This window comes from Anabrus simplex, chromosome 1 (genome assembly GCF_040414725.1).
Source record: "Anabrus simplex isolate iqAnaSimp1 chromosome 1, ASM4041472v1, whole genome shotgun sequence".
Classification (NCBI taxonomy): domain Eukaryota; kingdom Metazoa; phylum Arthropoda; class Insecta; order Orthoptera; family Tettigoniidae; genus Anabrus; species Anabrus simplex.
In genome coordinates this window covers 472,596,192-472,612,709 of record NC_090265.1, presented here as the reverse complement: position 1 = coordinate 472,612,709, position 16,518 = coordinate 472,596,192, and the positions used below count along the sequence as shown (strand labels likewise).

At 34.6% G+C, this 16,518-nt stretch overlaps 1 protein-coding gene across 1 annotated transcript in view; it reads right to left on the bottom strand.

Annotated features, from left to right (window-relative positions):
- The window catches only part of Ppn (Papilin), a 408,909-nt gene that overhangs the window by 94,687 nt on the left and 297,704 nt on the right, over window positions 1–16,518 (bottom strand). Inside the window, exons 26-27 of the mRNA XM_068227548.1 lie at window positions 9,820–9,996; window positions 1,918–2,097 (exon numbers count right to left, since the gene is read on the bottom strand). Coding sequence (XP_068083649.1) covers window positions 1,918–2,097; window positions 9,820–9,996 — 357 coding nt within the window. The remainder of the gene's footprint in view (window positions 1–1,917; window positions 2,098–9,819; window positions 9,997–16,518) is intronic.

Here is a 16,518-nt window from a genome sequence, read left to right as displayed (position 1 = left end):
AGGATGTGATACCTTCTAAAGCAACTTCCTTGAAACTCAACAGAGCACATTTCATGATTGATATAAGTCTAAATCAACATATATGAATCAGTTTTTTATTGAACTTCTCGATTTGTAAGGTGAGAAAAAAAAAAAAGATCCCAGAAAATAGCAGTGATGCGTGTGTAATAGGCATTCTAAGTTCCATCTGCACTGGCCGTTTGTGGTATGTCGAACCGGATGAACGAGTATAGTTCACCGGACGTATGATGAACGTCGAACCGGCTTGCAGTGGTTAAGGAAATGGAAGGAGCACAGAAAAAGGCTGTCAGCTGCATAAGAGGTGACCAGAGAACAAGCAGTGTTAAGTTAACAGTTTAAGAAACATTTGGATAAGACAGTCTGATGACAGGAACTGTAATGATAGGGATAGGAGAAACTTATGAGAAAGACTCAGTGTTAGAAATATGATAAGGATGTAATCATTCAGTTGTGAGACTGAGAAGGTGTATAAGGATCTCCATGACCATGAACATAAGCAGATAAGGAGTCAGTGGAACAATAATTTGTGAACTTTTCTATCTGGGAAGAAGAGAGACAAGATGAAGCAGTTTACCAAAGAATACCTTCAGTCCTGTAGCTGAATGCATTTCATTGTTAAAGGAGTTTGGTTGATGACAGGAGTAGGGAAGATAGTAGTGACAAAAGGGAAGATGAACTGAGCGAATAGAAAAGAAGTCTGAAGAGTGTATATAAATATGAATGTGTATGTTTCTTCCTAAAAGCATTATTTATCAAAAGTAGGTTAACCAATTTCTGCAGGCATTCTGAATTGTTATTTCTTTTTTTAAAACTGTCCCTGAAATCTTTGGTAGAATATGTACAGAAAATAGGAGAAGAGCATTCTACAATGACGTGAACCAACATCCATAGAGATAGAGGAGTACCAAAGAGCTCCATCCCCAAAGAAGACACAGATCGAGCCGAGCCAACAGAGAACTGCAGAATACCTCGCACAGAGTCAGTCACATGGCACCTTGTCTTGCACTCCTCTTCACTTTTAAATCTGTTGCTATTTCCTTGACAACCACCATAGACAAACTGTTTGCAAGCCTGCTCCGCTACATCAAAATGCCAACGTAAAATTGCCCCTGGGCAAGGACCCATGTCCTTCGGAAGAGCACATATATCCATTACTGCTGAAACATAATTAATGGTGCAGAACAAAGAAAATACACTGAAATACAAAATTACATTTAGGTCTATGTCTTTGAAATCTCATTCCCTCTATCTTACCTTTATTTAATTCTTTCCCTGACTGATCACTCGTGCACAGAAATTATTTAAAGAGCATAGTATTAATGGAGGAGAAGGTTTAATTTTTTTAACTGTCAAAGAATATCCACACCTATAAAAAAGTGTTAGTATGAATTTTTTTCCCTCCATCCTGTTAAAAGGCATGTAATGTAAACAGATATTTTCAGTTCATTATTAGATCCATCAATTCTGTGGAAAGAATGATGGCTATAAATATATGTTTTGTTTAATATTACGTTGGACACCTTATATAAGGATCTGCTGTTCAATTTATCATTTATATATGTAAATCAAATTCATTATAGATGTCCTTTCTGAAACATCACAAACATAAGCCTTTAGTTTAGCCAGAAAAGTCTGAAGGGAGTACCTTTTCTTTTGTATCAGAAAATAAATATTGCAGAGCTATTAGAAAATATGTGGTAATATTGAATACTTTTTTAAATCTCTGACAAAAATTTTGAGGATAGCTTATTTTTAAGATTAATTTTCATGCACAAACTGATTTCAGTTAGTATTCATTGAAGAAATGAGATATTTTAAACAATAGTCAGAGTAAAGGAAATAAATTAGGTGGAGGCAATCAAATGCCAAGTGTAAATCAGTCTTGCTCTTACTCACCACGACTCTTTCCTGGTTGTAAACATTGCTGATGGCATGCAGATTCTGTAAGGAAATTATTAGCATTGCCTTTACAGCCGCCATACGTAAATCTCTCACACATGTGAGATTCTTGATTGTAGTACCAGCGAGAGTAGTTTCCTTTGCACGGACCTTCTTGTTTAGGCTGTTCACAAGCATCTGAATTACATTGAAAGAGAGTAAATATCAGATCAGAACATTGCACTAAAAACTGAAATACATATTACAATTAAAATAGCTTAAGTGCCAGTAACAGTTATTTTGTTTAAAATAGTTATAATTTTATTCCTGTAGGTTCTATTACATTTTCATCATTTAAGCATCTTCGGTTACTTGAGGAAACATAGACAGTTCTTTAAAAATCAACTATAGAATGTTTCTGTTAAGGAAACATTGTGTTTGTAAGTTTATTTAGAATAAAGAAGAGAAAATTAACACAATCTTAGCCGTCAGTTGAGCCTGAATTTATGTAGTTATACTAACAGGCAAAGGCATTAATAGAATGTAAAATTTAGTATGAGGAAGACAAGCTATCAAAAGTATGCAAAATAAGGAATACCTGATTTTCTGTAGTAGTAAATATTATGAACAAATTTGAAATCTGAAAGGGAAAAGAATGTCGTATTTTTCTCAGTACTCTAGTATTTTTCAGAAACTTGCATCTTCCGCAATTCTACGTATTTATTTCTGGAAATATTAATATGAATTAACTATCAATTTTAATGACTTTTTCCCAAAGAAAGCAATAACAAAATTAAATTTATTTTTCAGGGATTCCCAAACCACCACCTGAAACTATTCTTCCGAATAGACATTTCCCTGAATCCGATTTCCTTAATTCCTTTCCCTGATATCTCCCAAATAACGAATTCCAGAAAACTAATAACCCCGAAAATTTTCTAAAATGTGTGCTTTATTATGCTTTTATTATACAGTAATATGCAGTCATATGAATGTGTTGACAATTTCTTCAATTTGCCAGACTTAAATTAGGTGGTGGAATCAATGTGTAATTGAAGATTCAAGCTAGAGTGTAAAGTTGTAGCTTTTGTAGTGAATGTAGTCAGTCTACGGTTGCTTTCTTTGTAGTAGTCAAATTCCAACGCTAGTCATCTTATCCTTTCCTGTAGTCACAACCATTTCTGTGAATAAGTAAAAATTTTTCAAGGTGGTTTGGGAATCCCTGAAAAATAAATTTAATTTTGTTATTGCATTCTTTGGAAAAAAAGTCATCAAAATTGATAGTTATTTCATATTAATATTTCCAGAAATAAATACATAGAATTCTTTCTGTGAATGTCGCACGTACTTTCCTCCCTAACCTCAGGTCTACAACCAAGCACTTGATATTGGCCTGCTTTTTCTGAAGTTCCATCAGTGTGACAATAAGAGTTTTACTCTTTTACCATCATCATCATCATCATCATCATCATCATCATCATCATCATCATCATCTAGGTATCCTTCCAGCGGGCCGGCTAGGACTTTTGTGGACAATTTGCCTCCATCAGTTCCTGTCATTATAGAGTTCCTCTCCTTTCACATCCTGCAGTGTTGTTCCTTCATCGATAAGGTCTGCATTTAATTGGTCCATTCACCTTCTTCTGGCATGTCTAACAGGTCCCCTTCCACGTACTGCCATTTCCAAGTATTGTCTGAGGGTTCTAATCTCTTGCACATGCCCAGACCATTTCAGCCATGCAATGTGTAGTCTTTCTTCCATCGTACAGGTAATTTGCATGTCATTTCTGATGCACACATTTTTAATTTTGTCTCTTCTTGTTTTTTGCATAGCAGATTGTAAAAATTTCATTTCACATACTTGCAGTTTGCTATGTCTCTTTTCAATAACACACAGGTCTCCAAGCCATATATCATGATTGGCAGGAGGTAAGATTTGAACATTGTTTGTTTGGCTTTTATGGGAACTGCTTTGTCCCACACTAGATTTTGTACCTGATAGAGGAACGTGGAACCCTTTGTGTCTCTGTTCTGGATTTCCAATTTAGCACTCCCCTGGTTCGATACAAAACTTCCAAGATAACTGAAGCTTTCTACACATTCAATTATCTCTCCATGAAGTTTGAGATCATATTCGCTGGGTGTTCTACTAAATGTCATTGCTACTGTTTTCTTCCTACTCACAGTCAATTTATATTCTTTAAATTTGTTGACCCAGCAATCTAATTTCCTTTGGACTTCTTGCTCTATTTCTCCCCAAATGGCAACATCATCTGCAAACACTAAGGCATTCAAATTTCCAGGTTCTGCAGCATTAATTTCCTTAATGATTACATCCATGAGTGCAAGGAAAAGTAGTGGAGATAGTGCACTGCCTTGTTGAACACCTCTCTTTGTTTGGAATCATTCAGATCTACCATTCCCTATTTTAAAGTGACCAGACGTCCCGTTTTGAACAGGACAGTACCGTTTTTCAACCTATTGTCCCGGTGTCCCTACAGATTTTGTCAGGACGCCTCTTTGTCCCATTTCCTTAGAAAATGAATTTCAATTTTAGTCTCTATTTTCGTCAACATAATATTTTAAATCATTATAGATACTGAAATTCGAGTATGGAAAGGTAACTGTTTTTATGTCCATAACAACTAAATTAGCTAAGAGTAAAGAGGGAATATAGGAGGCTGTGACAATATTCGTTACGAGCAACAACAAATATGGCAACCCTGCTACTCTGCCTGCATTTGTATTCCTTGCTTGAAGCGAGTCCCTGGTTAATTCTCTCAACAACAGCAGTTGGAGTGTCGTATGATGCAGGATTAAAGATGCCGAAACGAAAATGTATGTTCACTACTGCGTTTCAAGAAAGGTTAGTGCCTTTTTAACTTAGAATTTATAGCGAATTTAATGCAATTCAACTCCCAGTAATTATGTATAGATCAACAAATACTTATTTTCTATCGTAGGTACATGTTCATAAAGAAAAAACTGACCGATTGTGATTGTGATGTTTGATGCACCATTTGTAACACTGAATTCTCTGTGTCCCATGGAGGGAAAAGCGATAATGAACAACATCTAAAATCAAGGAAGCATAAAAACGCAGAAATTGCGGCATCGTCATCCAAAAGTGTAACTTCATTTTTTTGGTCAATATCAGCAATAGACCGTGAACTGCACTTGGCTGCAATTGAAGGAGCCTGGACTTACCACATGGTTGAAGAAAATCATAGCTTTCGCTCAAATGATTGTGCTTCGAAACTAATAAGAAATTGGTTTGAACAGAAATTCTCTTGCAGTCGTACAAAGTGTGAAACCATTGTTGTGAACGTACTTGCACATCATTCTTATGAAGTATTGCAGAAGGAATTGAATGAAGTCAGGTTTGTTACAGTGTTTCCAGATGCTTCTAATCATGGGGAGAAAAATATCTTTCCTGTTATGGTTAGGTACTTTTTACCACTACAGGGTGTCCGTTTACGAATTTTGGAAATTGATGAACGTCCTGGCGAAACAGCAGATATTGTTACCGATTATCTGATTGACGTGTTTGCAAAAACAATCTTAACAACAAGATAATTGCATTCTGTGGTGACAATACTAATAGTAATTTTGGTGGGGATCCAGAAATATTTTCCCGAACTTAGGATGTTATTACATCGTGAAATCCTTGGCGTTGGATGTGCAGCGCGTATAGTGCACAACACAAATAAGACTGCTGCTGATTGTTTACCTATCGATGCAGAACTTGTTATTCACAAAATATATTACCATTTTCACTCATACACTATTAGAGTAGAATCACTGAAGGATTTCTGCGATTTTGCTGAGATTGAGTACAGGAAATTGTTAGGTTATAGTAACACCAGGTGGTTAGCGTTGATGCCAGCACTTGGAAGAGTTCTTGCAATTTTTGAAGGACTGAGGTCATATTTTCTGAGTCAGGAAAAATGTTGAATGATAATGAAAGAATTTTTTTTAAACCCAATGGTCAAAATTGTTCTTCTTTTTCTGCACAACCAAGCTACAACTTTCCACCAGGCAGTTCTTCAGGTAGAAGGGGAAATAACAACAGGAGTTGAAATAGCCATGGCACTTTCTATGTTGAAAGTAAATATGACTCAGGAAAAGGAGAACAATTTCATCCCAGATGTTGCAAATTGTGCTTTGCATGAACTACAAGATAAGGGTAAGGTGAAAGTAGAGGATTTCCAAAAAATTGCTAATAGTTTCTATGATTCATGTATTCAGTACTTAAAAGTCTGGACTGACAGATTTGAAGTATATAAGAAATTTGAATGGATCTTGCTTAACAATGTCCTGAAATGGAATAATGTTGAAATATGTATACCTACGATTAAAATTGTATCTGGAGAATCAAATGTTGATGACAATGCTATTTTCAGTGAATTTTTTTATGTTAAGCAATTTGCTACTGCAGACAAAATCACTCAATGGAATAATGAAGGAAAAGAAGCCCATCTGAGATGGGTAGAAATGTTTCAGTATTTCTCTTCTCAAAAACTATAATTCAGTACTTTTTCTAAGGTTGTAGTATTTGGGTTATCCTTGCCAGGTACTAATGCACCTGTAGAGAGAGTTTTTGCAAGTATGAACAAAATATGAACATCAGAAGGAAACAATTAAAAGTTGGAATGCTGAAAGCATTGTTGCTTACCGAAGTCAATCTAAAATACAGTTGCTTTGAGTTTTTCAATTACTTGAAGCATTCTTCAGAAAAATACGTCATCTAGGCTAATTGTATAACATGATGTAAAATGTATGCGATTTTTATAGTAATTGTAATGCTTTAAATGTTCTGTATTCATTAGGCCTATTGTAAAAATTTTGCTTTATGTTTGTAATAAATAGATAAACAGGCTTATAGTTTTCTATTTGCTTTAACTTATAGACCAAATAATACTTTTTTTTAAGTCGGTTGATAAGTGTCCCGTTTTCAGTTTGAGAAAATATGGACACATTACCTATTTGTACACTACTTTCACAGTTTTCATATAGCAATTAAATCTTATGAATTACTATTACTACTATCAGATCTATTTCATTAATTTCATTAATATAACCTGTGTATATATCTGTACATATTTTTTTACTTATACTCCATTGAACTTTCTTTTTAGTGTGTTTTGTTTTGTTTATTCTTCTCTTCTGTTATGTAAAATGGTATTACCATTAATAAAGTATTATTATTATCCCTTTTTCCAAGTACTTTTCCATTAGTTGTCTAATGGCAAAAATTAGGTCTATTGTTCCTCTGTTGCCTTTGAAGCCATGTTGTTCTTCTACAAACTGATGTTCTATCCTTGTTCTTAATCTCTTCACTATGATCTTTTCTAATATCTTGAGGCAGTGTGGTAGCAGGGTAATTTCTCTGTAGTTTGTATACTTTCTTCTGCTTCCTTTCTTGAATACTGCTATGATCAATTCGTTTTTTCCATTCATTTGGTATCTTATTTTATTTCCAGATTACTCTTAGTGTTCAATATAGCCACTGAAGACCTTGTATGCCTGTCACTTTTATTACCGTATATCTGCAGATAATCCATCTACTCCTGGTGATTTTCCTCCTTTCATAAGCTTCAGGGCATTTTCTGTTTCTGAGGTCTTTCTTCTTCTCCATGATTGATAGGTTCATTGTTTTTGTGCTCTTCTTCTTCATTGCTATTTAACAACTTGTCAAAATAGTTTCCCATTTCTTCTCTGATGTTTTCTATATTCTGGATTAGGATTCCATCCTCTGTTTCAATTGCTTTAATATCCTTTTGTCTGATCTCCCACTCTTCAATATTCCATACATCATCTATCGATTCCCTTTTGAGTCCTCCTCTAGTTTTTGTGTGAACATCTCCCAAATCTTATCCTTCTCTTCCGCCACAATTCTCTTCACTAATAATTTATCTCTATAGATTTGTTCAAGGTCGGCTATTTTTTGGTCATCTTGTGGTAAGACACCTTGCATTTGTTTTTGTTTCTCAACATTTTTATGTTTCTTTGCCATATTTTGGTCTTTAATAGCTTCTCTTACTTTTTCACTCCACCAACTGATCTCTTTCTCCTTTCTTCCTCCTCCTGTTTTGCCACATGGGTACTTCTGCTGCAGAACTCATTAGTATTGTTTCGAACAGGTTCCATTCCTCCTGTGCACTTTGTGTTTCATTCTTCAGTACCTTTTCCATTGTTAGATCTTGAAAAGCTTTTTTATTTGCCTCATCTTTAAATTTCCAACCTTTCATTCTTGGTATTTTCTATGTACATGGTGCTCGCACAACCTTATAGTTCAAGTCAGCTATTAGTAGCCTGTGATTGCTGTCTAAACTTTCACTGAGAATAACTTTTACATCTCTCATGCCTTCTCCACTTTTTCTATCTGTTATTACATAATCAATGACTGTTTTAGCTGTATCTGGTTATTTTATGGCTGTCTTATTTCTTGAAGAAGGTGTTTTTTATTATCATGTTATTTCTGGCACAGAAATTTAGGACATTCTCACCTTCAGCATTCCTTCCCCCATATCCAAAAGGCCCCATTACCTCTTCATAGCATGTTCTATCTACTCCAACTTGGGCATTTACTGTAGACCCCTATTATCATTCATTCATTCATTCATTCATTCATTTAGCTTCCATAGACTGTACAATTACATATTTTGAAATATGCCAACAGTATAGGAGTTGTCGAGTGATTTCTTAGTACTAACAACAATAATATATGCACAATAATGAACATTTTGAAAAAGAAGAAAAAGAAAAAAACACCAAATACCTCAATGTTAGGATAGCGCATCTTAAATTTTTAAATTAATAATATTAATAACCTCTTGTATATGGTCCTTCAAATTTTCAAGGAACTCTTGCTTTCATCATCATTACTTCCTGCCACTGGGGCATATACTTGGATTATTGTGAGACTGTTACTTGCCATATGAATGAATAATTTGAATGTACATATTCCAAACGTGTGGATGTGTAGAAATGGAATCAATTGTTAGTTTTTGTATTGGTACTTTTTGGGGGTTTTGGATTCTTTGGGGATTTCTGCCTTTTGGGATTACTGATTCAGGGAAATTTTTTTGGTATTTTGATTCAAGTGACTTGATTTGAGGGATTGTCCATTTTGGCATGTATATATTTTGTGCATTTCATTTGGAGATTAGATTCATGTGAATGGGTGGGAACATTTTGTAATTGTTTCTTTTAGAGCTATAATTGTCTTATTTCCCATGTTCTTATTTACTTGTATTCTATTTTTTCATACTATAATTAATATCAAATTTTTCAATGAAATTTCCATTTAGAAATTAACTATAGAATAGAAATTTCCAATTAGAAATTTCACCTTATTTTGAAAAGAAAAATGTTATGAGGAATGCTGACTTGAGGTCAAAATCCATTTTTATAACATACAGAACAACCTTGTAGTTTTTCATGACCATGTAGGATAATAGCCTTCACAAGGGCCTTCAATCTTCGGAAGATAACAGGAATCTAGAAGCAATTGTTATAACCATGGGACCTCCAGTATTTGTTACAATTTGCTTTATGTCGCAATGACAGAGATAGGTCTTACGGTGATGATGGGATAGGAAAGGCCTAGGAGTGGGAAGGAAGCAGCCGTGGCCTTAATTAAGATAAGCCCCAGCATTTGCCCGGTGTGCAAAATGGGAAACCACAGAAAACCATCTTAAGGACTGTCAACAGTGGGGTTCGAACCCACTATCTCCTGCATACAAGCTCACATGTCGCCTTCTCTAGCATGCCCTTTTTTCAGTTAATGTTATTGTTCTGTCAAATCATTTTTTAAACTAATAATTTCCTGATATTTCAGTGAAAAATATTAGTTTTATTAAAATTGAGCAGTTCTGGTTTTAAATGACTGAGTAACTATAAACATATATTTCTTACCAATTGTGTCTGGTACTACACAGAGTTCTTCACATTCTTCTCTGGTCTGGAACTTGTTGTTGTTACCCAAACAGCCACCATAAATAAACTGGCCACACTGTTTCCGTTCGACATCATAATACCATGTAGGATAATAACCTTCACAAGGGCCTTCAATCTTGGGAAGATAACAGGAATCTAGAAGCAATTGTTAAAAAGAAACCATTTTTAAAATTGAAAGTAAGTAATGATATTGATACCTCATAATATCCAGTCAATTACAGATTTGAATTAATAAACCTTATACCACTACACGTACATTAACAGGTAGCAGACTTAAAAATAGTAGGGTCTTGAGGTTTTGTTTTCGAGAATGGTTTCTGGAATGATTTTAGAATTTAAAAATCTATCTTAATAAGACAGTTCTAGCTAAATTTCATTTAAGATTAAAATGAAATAAGGAAAGAAAGGACATTTCCATAATATATGAAAAATCAATCAATCAATCAATCAATCAATCAATCAATCAATCAATCAATCAATCAATCAATCAATCAATCAATCCTGATCTGCATTTAGGGCAGTTGCCCAAGTGGCAGCTTCCCTGTCTGTTGTTTTCCTAGCCTTTTCTTAAATAATTCAAAAGAAATTCATAATTTATTGAACATCTCCCTTGATAAGTTATTCCAATCCCTAACTCCCCTTCCTATGACTGAATATTTGCCCCAATTTGTCTTCTTGAATTCCAACTTTATCTTCATATTATGATCTTTCCTATTTTAAAGACACCCCTCAAACTTATTCGTCTACTAATGTCATTCCACGCCATTTCTCCACTGACAGCTCGGAACATATCACTTAGTTACAAGTGATAATTCTCATGTTTGGTCTGTATTGAATTCAATGTTTATCAAGAGTATTACAAAAATGTTTATTAAGGCCACCTTTTCAATACAATACAAGTTCTTGTAGTTAAGATTTACATGATATTTTAACGACAGTAATTTTAACATTGAATTTGACTGCAACTTAACCAATTGTACAGCACAGATTCAAATTATGTCTCTGCGATTAGTGGTCTATAACAGACTACTAACATTTTCAAGCAGCTCATGTGTAAAAAAGCTGAAGATCCATTTTAGTCATAGACATTCTAAACTTCGCAAGAGATAAGAAAGGAGTGACTAAATTTTAACTTTAGAAAAGTTTTTTTATCATCAAGTTTTTTCATTAGCAATCATTTGTATCAACCACAAGTTTAGAAGTTCTTATTGTGTCAATTTTAACCCTGTTAGTGCCGGCTCCCTTACTGCCGTGGTTGCTAAGAATGCCAGAGAGAAAATGCCTATTATGCAGCAACGAAGATAAAAGCATATCCTATCCTCACTTTTCAAGATATCTCATTGTAGTTTACATTTTCTTGTAGCTAAGTGATCCCTCTCTTCACTCATTATATTAACATCACGAAAATAGTTTATACTTCTGAGTAAAAAAATTAAATTTTTTCATGCAATTTTTGAAATTTTTAAAATTCAAATTTGGATCTCAGTACATCCTAGTATTTTGATCGTACTCACCTAAATTTGGTATTCCTGTGCACACTGATGCATTGTTTACTAGTTTGTAAAATATCAGTGTTTTAAGAATAATAGTTCTTGTAAAACCGGGTTAAAATACTGACTTGGTCTAGCATCAGGAGGATGTGCAAGTTTAGGGCCAGGCGTCTCAAGGAATGCAGTAGAGGGCGAAAATTGCACGTCGTGATCGGACTGATTTTTACGGAAATCGGGAATCTGGTCATCATCGTCATTACTGTCTCCGTCAATTCCATCATTATTCCCGTCACTATCATTACCGGCTTTATCGGAAATTTCATGCATCACTGTCACACGAGTAAGTCGGATAACCTAACCACAATCGTCATTGTCTGAAACATTACCGGCATTATTATTACTCTCAGTATCATCTGAATCATCGCCTGACTCGATATAATCAGGATCATCACTCAATTAATCAATATAAATTGTACCAAATCGTCAATTTCAAACATAATACGAGAACAAGTCGCCATTATTACGAACACACGGTCTACAGGTACGCGCCAAACAGCTGAAATAGAAAAAAATCATATCAACACAACATGTCGCACAGAGATTCTGGTGGTAGATTTAGAAACTATGTAGTATCTACTACAGAGTAATGCCGACTGGAGCTGCCATCTGTCAGATATGTGCAAACTATAACGACTTACATAGACAGCTGCAACACGGAGCGCGATCGCGCTCGTGGCACTTTTCGCTAGGGTACAGAAGAGCGCAATCGCGCTCCCCGGCACTCTAAGAGTTAAGGTATTATACAAGTACAAAATAATAAGAATTTTTAATTTTGGTTAACATGTAAGGATTGTTAAGGATCCTGACCAATGATTTTAAGGTTTGAGTCAAGGTTGATGATGACCTTGAAAGAGGGGAAAACATGTACCAAATAAGACTTTATAATATTATGTAAATCTTAACTATAAGGACTTGTATTGAAAAGGTGGTCTTAATAAACATGTTTGTAATACTCTTGATACACACACCACTTAGTCGAGCAGCTCGTCTCCTTTCTTCCAAGTCTTCCCAGCCCAACCTTTTCAACATTTTTGTTATGCTACTCTTTTGTTGGAAATCACCCAGAACAAATCGAGCTGCTTTTCTTCGGATTTTTTCCTGTTCTCGAATTAAGTAATCCCGGTGAGGGTCGCATGTACTGTAACCGTACTCTTGTTGGGGTCTTACCAGAGACTCATATGCCCGCTCCGTTACATCCTTACTACAACCCCTAAACACCCTCATAAGTGTGTGCAAAGATCTGTACCCTTTATTTACAATCCCATTGAAGATTTTTCCTTATATTTACATCTAGGTACTTACAATGATTTTCATAAGGAACTTTCACCCCATCGACGCAGTAATTAAAACTGAGAGGACTTTTCCTATTTGTGAAACTCACAGCCTGACTCTTAACCCTGTTTATCATTATACTAATTCTCACATGTAGGATAATTCATTGAGTTCATTTTGCAGTTGCTCATAATCTTATAATTTATTACTCTATACAGAATAACATCATCCACAAAAAGCCATATGTCTGATTCCACTTCTTTACTCACATAATTTATATATATAAGAAAACAGAAAAGTCCAATAATACTGCCTTGAGGAATTTTCCTCCTAATTATTAAGTGTCAGATAAAGCTTCACCTACAGTAAAAAACAAAACAAAAAACCACACACACTCACTCTCTCTCTGTCCCCTTCAAATTTGACCTACAATGAACATTTTATTGTGTGTTAAAATAAGAGGCTATTATTTTATTGTGGGTGAGATATTTCCAGTTCTGTCTTACGGAGACGTGTTTGTATGCATGGAACCGGTTTTTGCCAGCCGGGAGCGAAGAATTGATTTTTCAATCGACCAGTCATCTGCATCATATGACCTAGTGGGAACTTTCAAGGCCAAGGAAGAGTGTTGTGCGTATGGAGACACACCCACCTTGATGAAAGCTTATATACTCGTGGTTTACGAAGAAACGCTCTCTTACACTCTTATACTATTGAACCCTTATACTCTTGCATTCTTACTGCAATATGTGAACTCTGCAACATTTTAATTTTGATACCCTCTAACAGTATAACATTCAACGAGTCAAGCAGATTTTCGAGGGCTAAGTTATGTACTGTTCTTCTATAAAATTCGATGTGTTTGTGTGTGGAACACATACTAAAATTTTGTGTCAGTTTCAGCCTTCACCTTACCAAGAAAGAAGAGGACCGCAAAGTTTTCATTGAATTTCGCCATGATGTTTCATCTACTACCTGAAGAGGAAACCTACAATATTTCTGGTCTGGACTTGGCTGTTATTATGATGAACTAAGATGTAGGCAACATCTAACATGGGGAGATAACGACGGAAACAGATGACCAACATCGGCGGAGATCCACTTTCATCAGTACCAATTTATAATGTTTTTTACCTGTTCATCTTTGTTAGAAATAATGCTTACTTATTCATTAGTGGTAGCATTTCTATTAGATTTGCATAATTTAAATTTGATTTAAATTCCATCTTTCACATGGGTAATTGTACAGTTGTCACATTGTGAGCGAGTGAGTTATTGGATTCTATTAGAATAGTTAGACTGTGTGTGTCTTCTATTATTATTCTGAATGTCCCAACTAACAGTTCAGTGCTATTTAAAAATCATTGTCCTCACCGATAAATGTTAATTATTTTCTGAAATTATTTTCAAATGTGGAAGCCGTTGGGACAGACTTACGGCATATTTATTACGCTGGATTTCAGTGTAAATTTCATCTCACTTATTTTGTTGCATTTCATGCATGTTAGTATCATCTGGTTTATTGTCAAACTGATTTATGTGGAAATAATATCCACCACGACTAATAATAATGATAATAATAATAAAAATTCCAGCTCAGGTTAAACTGAAGATTAAGGGCCATGAGTTTAAATGTTACTTGATCTTATTGTAAAATGTTGATATGTGCTCAATTCAGTGGAATATGAGCCTGGAATACAGCGGAATCCTGACGGATCATTTGTTGTATTTATTGCATTTGTTGAATTTAATGCATTTATTGAATTATTGAATTCATTGAATTTATTTGGAGAGTATGTGTTTGGTGAAACATGACTTCTTCAAATGTTGGAGCACGTGTTAATTGATGTGTGTAGATTCAAAGTAATAATCATTTTTGTGACTCATGAACCACGAATTTGAGGTGTTAACATTCGATCTGGATTATGTGCGTGTTTGTAGTCGACAATTCTTCCAAATAGTAAACCGCTGATATTATTATGACCAACATTGCGAGAACTCCATTATCTCTGACTAAGTGATTACTCATATTTTTATCACATTTCTGTGAGGGTCGTAACTGGATTTTGACTGATACTGCCATCTTGAGATTTCATGAGCGGATGGTAATAATCAAAATCTAATAATCAAAATCTAGAATTTGCATGTAAATAATGTAAATAATATTTGTGTGTCTTTGTGTGAATGTTGAGTGAGTGCTGTAGTGATTTTCATCGATTTGTGATATTTTTGAAATGTGGCTTTGACCTGGCCACATGTTCACCATGTTGGGCCCAGGTTATCATCAACGTTGTTTAAGATGATTTAATTTATTGGAAGTTAAACCTGTAGTGAATTTTATTTTAAATTTAAGTTGAGGCAACATTAAGGTACCCAACATCAATGAATGTACTGTTTCACTCATGCGGGCGAAGTTTCCCTTAGTTGTAAAGTCTGTAAATGTTATTTTTTCAAGGCATCAGATACTGAGAGTTAACCAATTTCACATATTATTCAGTAAAATATTGAAGGAAGTTTCATGAAAATAATTAATTCTGAGAATGTAATTTAATGTAAATAAGTCTGATAGAGACATGGTTATATAATATTTTTTATTACAAATATTTTTAAAGTACAGTTCAATGGAACATAAGCCTGATAGAGGAAATAATGTGATTAAAGCTTATCCACGAGTAGGACGACTTGGTTAAATATTTCTGATAAGATTTTTATAAAATAATGATGCCATAATTATTTAATTTACTTGGAGAATGTAAAATTTCTTTTTGAAAGTGTAGATGTTATCACGAGAGCACATGATAATCTAGGATAGCCTAAGATGGCTTAGGATCATTTATGAGCCATGAAGCTCTGTGAGATTTAATTTTCTTGCAACCTGTAAATAATTACACCATTATTAGGAGGAGTTCCTTCCAACATAAATTTCATTTTGTTTCTTTAAACCAGAAGTAGGCTAATGTCAATCTGTTATATTTTTAGTTAAATTCAGCTTCGAAAGGGTTGGAGAAAGATGGTGTTGTATCTCAGAAAACTGGCAGAAAAGAGTTTGATTCAAATTCCATCAAGATTTAATTGTTATATTTGTTAAATGTGTTATTCAGTGCTAGTTTATAAATAAACGTCAAAATCTATTGTTTTAAATGTCTTTTATAATTGTTGTCAGCCCTTGTATCTTTCCTGCCTTTAAAAAGGAAGTGAAGCCAGACAGCAAACGGTCCACCCTTGGGACTCTCGCTCTCCAGCTGAGCATACCGGGAATAAAGGGGGCAATACATACATATGAGTACATACTGTACCAGGAAATGCCCACAGCTGAGCCTAGCTTAATGAGCATGGACAGTTTATGCAGGGTGTATGTGGTACACTATTTGAGTGGGCAGAAAGATAGGTTTGAGTTCAAGAATCATCATTAATCTTGAAGTTATGATTTTATTCCAGTGTTTAATTTATATCACCTTTGTAAGAAATAGCAGCTTTCTGGGATGACATATACTTCAAGAATCCCAGTTAGTGATATCCTCACCATGGAACTACGTATCCCGTTGTGGCTCCCTCAACAGATGCTCTCGATGATGGATCATTCTTATTTGTAAGTTTGAAGTGCGAAGTTGAAAGTACATGTTTAAAATGAAAACCAGACTCAATGAGTTAATTGTTTCACTAGGCAAATTTCATAATCAATTCATAGAAAAATTGAAGTCCATAGATGTCGACAACTAAGATGAGTTTCTTTGTGAAAAATAAATAAAGTTCCAATGTTGATTTTGAAATAAATTGGAGATCCAAAACAAAAGAAATTAACTTCTAAGAATGTGTAGGTGGAATGAGTCTTTAT